Raw genomic sequence first — 3,605 nt, forward strand, 5'->3', positions numbered from 1 at the left:
CCTCCCTGCTCAGCTCTTGTAAGGGCATCTTTCAGCCCACTTGCTGAAATGAACCAATTTGGCGTTTAAGCCCAGCTCTAAATGTGGTGTGGAGCCAAAGTAAATGAGTGGACCAAGATAAAAGGTGAACATCTAGCAGGGAAAAGAGACCCACAACATTATCTCATTTATAGCTCTGGGACAAACATTCAATGCAAATATTTGGCAGGCATAATCTAATGATGCTCTGTTTTTAAAGCCCAAAGTAGCAACACATCACAACAACAGTTTATGTACAAAATATGGTAACAAAATGTTAATATATATGTTGATCATCATTCTCAGTTCTGTCATCGGTTCATGCATTCGTAATGTTATTCTTATTTATTAAGATGAGGTTAGTGAGCATTTGCCGAGTATGACGTAATCCCCATTAAAAATAAAAAGCCTGCATGCTCAGGAAGTTAAGAACACTACAGTGCGTGTGGATCGGCCTGACAACCAATGGCAGCCGTGTTGTGACCAAGCTCATTTTGTGCTAAAATGCACAGTCCTAAAATTGGTGCCGCGTCCCTATTCCCATAAAATGTCAAAACAAGTAATGTAATGCAGGTGACTAATCATCAATATTCCGACCGGGTTCCATTACACTGATTATAACACCGGTAAGTGAACATTAAAAGATTGAGACCCTACTGCACAGCCTCCGTACACGGCCAACTCTTTAAAGAGTTATTCAGCAGCCCTCTGTTCCACATCCACACCGGTACACACACCCAGCAGCAGCTGGGTGTAGGGGAGGATGAACTGAAAGGAGGTACAGAGGTAAGACCTGATATTCACCATGACTGTAAAATGGGAGAAATGATACTGATATCCCTGCCAAGCACACAGCACGTCACTTTGGCAAAAACAATCAGAGTGACTGATTGAGTAATGTCCACTGAAACAACAGGACCCTCTCCCTTCTAAACCCAGCTATTAATGCCCTCTGGCAGTGTTTCAAGAGAGCCGCAGAGGGCACGGTGTGGGCGCACTGCCAATTTGCTCCACTCTGCTTGTTTGCTCTGCAGTCTCTAACAACAACGTCACCATGACTAACAACAGTGGAAAAATGGCTAATGGGAGAGCTGATTAGACGCTACATTCCTTCATGGATAAAACATGATATGTGCTATGTATAGGCCTGCCTACCCCTCTCTGTCTAATCAACTGAAAATGCAGACTTTGTTAAAAAAATACTTTTGAAAAAATTATGTTGTACATGGACTAAAAATGAGTTGCAACCCTTATTAACAAGCCACAGATGTACACACGTGCACAAACACAGAACCACACAAACTTTAAGATTGCGACACAGTCACCTCAAAAACTCAAAGACCTGACCCAGTCAGTTCTGGATCTGACAGGACCCAAAAACATCAGCACCACGTGCTGCATCCACACCACTCTCATGTCTGTCCGTTCAGATTTTCGTACCTGTGTACAAATCCAGGCTAGCAGTTTCCTCCTGTTTTCATTCTTTGTGCTAAGCTAAGCTAAGCAAACTAGTTGCTGGCTGTAGCTTCAAATTTACTCTACAGATGTGAGAGTGGTGTTGCTCTTTACATTAAACTCTCTATATTAAGGCGATTAAGTGCACTCTATATGTTGGGTGTCTAAAAACAAGATGAAAACACTAAATCTGAGGGAAAAGGTACTCAAAACAAGTTAAATTATCTGTCCATGCAGCAAGATAATTTCACTTGACAAGCATTCTTGATTTAAGATTATAGTGTAAAGTTGAACACTTATAGTAAGTAATTCACTCATAAAACAAGATAAGTCAACTAACACTTCTAAATCTAATCTATCTATTCCTTTTAAAGAGTGTTGCATTCTGACAAGGAGACAGCTGGCTCTTGAGGTTTTTTTCTTTGTGTACACTGCAGTTCTGAAGAGACAACTTGTATTTATTCAATTAGGTGTTTCAAAGTTGTTTGGCAACAAGTCCTCAGGCTTATAAATTAAATTGTATAAGCAGCTCATCAATAAATGCTTGGTTCTTAGGGCCTATTTGGGCTCAGGTCCAGTTGCTGATACATACATTAAACGAATGAAATGATGCAATCCCCATATACCTTTTTCAGCTTGCTTTTAGTTGGGCTGAGTTGCCTGGTGTAGGTGGTGGTGGTGTCTGGCTCCCAATCCATCGGCTCACAGGGCAGCTCCACCACCCCCAGCGCAGCCTCTCTTAAGCCTGAGAAGTCCCTGCTGTAGACAGCAAGTCTCAAGGTGCAGGTGCGCAGCTCTTCCACAGAGCCCACCTGCAGCACAAAGGTCTGGCTGTTGAGATCCGGGCTGAGGCTGCGGCGCCGAGAGGCCATCTGCTGAGGGCAGGGGCAGAGGGGGGGAAGGCTGGCCCGGACAAACACCCCGGTGCGCTTTCGACTGGCCCCCGAGAGCCCCAGGATGTTGACCATCAGGGTGCCACAGGCAGAGGAGAAGAGCAAGGAGAAGTGCAGGAGAGGAGCTGGCTTGGAGGAGATGGAGAGAGAGTTGGAGCCATACTGGGACAGACACGGCTCCCCCTGCTGGGTGGGAGCTCTGACAGCACCCGCAGTCAGTCGACTGCTCTCGCTGTAAAGAAAACTTTCGCCGCTCACGGTGCTGCGGCGGCCCATTGCCCGGCGGGACCTGGACACCAGGTTCAGCTTGGTGAGGGAGGGCAGTGAAGCTCTGCCGTGACCTGGTGGTTTACTGGGTGAGCAGGGAACAGCCGGGGTGCTGAGGCGCCGCATTGGAAAAGAGGATCCAGGAGATTGCACCAGCTCAACGGATCGGGTAGGGCTGTGGTCAAAGGGCAAAGCAGTGTGGTCATCCTCAGAGGGAGAATAGCTGCTTTTAGATGAAGGGAATTCCAACACGTCCCCGTCCAGCTGCTCGTACTGCTGCTTGACAGGCTGTGTACATGGGGACGGAGTCAATGTCACAGTCACCCTCTCCGCAGAATGAGACAAGAAGACAGCCTCCTTGTCCTCTGATGAAACTCTCTTCCTCCTTCGACAGCAAAGGATGCATCCGAGAACCAGACAGTAGCAGAACACAGCCAGACCCACAGCCAGCAGGATCTGCAGGTGAACTAGACAGACACAAAACAAAGCGGTCACAGTTTAATATTGTGTCAGTGGGTTTAATGAAGTGAAGACTTGAATCTGTGAGTGATCCAGAAAAAAACAACAACTGGGAGAAACAAACCGGGCAAAGAGATATATACAGTAGACAAGAGTTAAAGACAAAATTGTAACAAACTAACAAATCAAATCAGTTTTGTGCATTTGAGTGACCTGTCAGTCAAGAAGAAAATGAAAGGGAGACTTTTAATGAAGCCAAATTCATTATGAAAGATCTAAAGGATATTTGCCTCTACAGTAACATTATCTTGTTGTGTCTGCACTCTGCGTCCTAGATGAGACTGAAAAGGAAATGTCCCAGGGTTGTAATCATAATTGTAGAAATGGTATTATCACAGTTGTTGCTTTGATCCAAAGCAGGAGCAGTGCACATGCAATGCATTGCTGTTAGTTTCCCTGATAATCCAAATTGTGAGGGAGTAAGTGTGTGTGTGTGTGTGTGTGTGTGTGTGT

The 3,605-nt window shown here is 45.5% G+C and overlaps 1 protein-coding gene across 1 annotated transcript in view; it reads right to left on the reverse strand.

The window, feature by feature from the left end:
- LOC116689902 (synaptotagmin-5) overlaps positions 1 to 3,605 on the reverse strand; it is an 11,588-nt gene that overhangs the window by 6,073 nt on the left and 1,910 nt on the right. Inside the window, exon 2 of the mRNA XM_032516578.1 lies at positions 2,100 to 3,100. Coding sequence (XP_032372469.1) covers positions 2,100 to 3,100 — 1,001 coding nt within the window. The remainder of the gene's footprint in view (positions 1 to 2,099; positions 3,101 to 3,605) is intronic.

This window comes from Etheostoma spectabile, chromosome 1, assembly GCF_008692095.1.
Source record: "Etheostoma spectabile isolate EspeVRDwgs_2016 chromosome 1, UIUC_Espe_1.0, whole genome shotgun sequence".
NCBI classification, from domain to species: domain Eukaryota; kingdom Metazoa; phylum Chordata; class Actinopteri; order Perciformes; family Percidae; genus Etheostoma; species Etheostoma spectabile.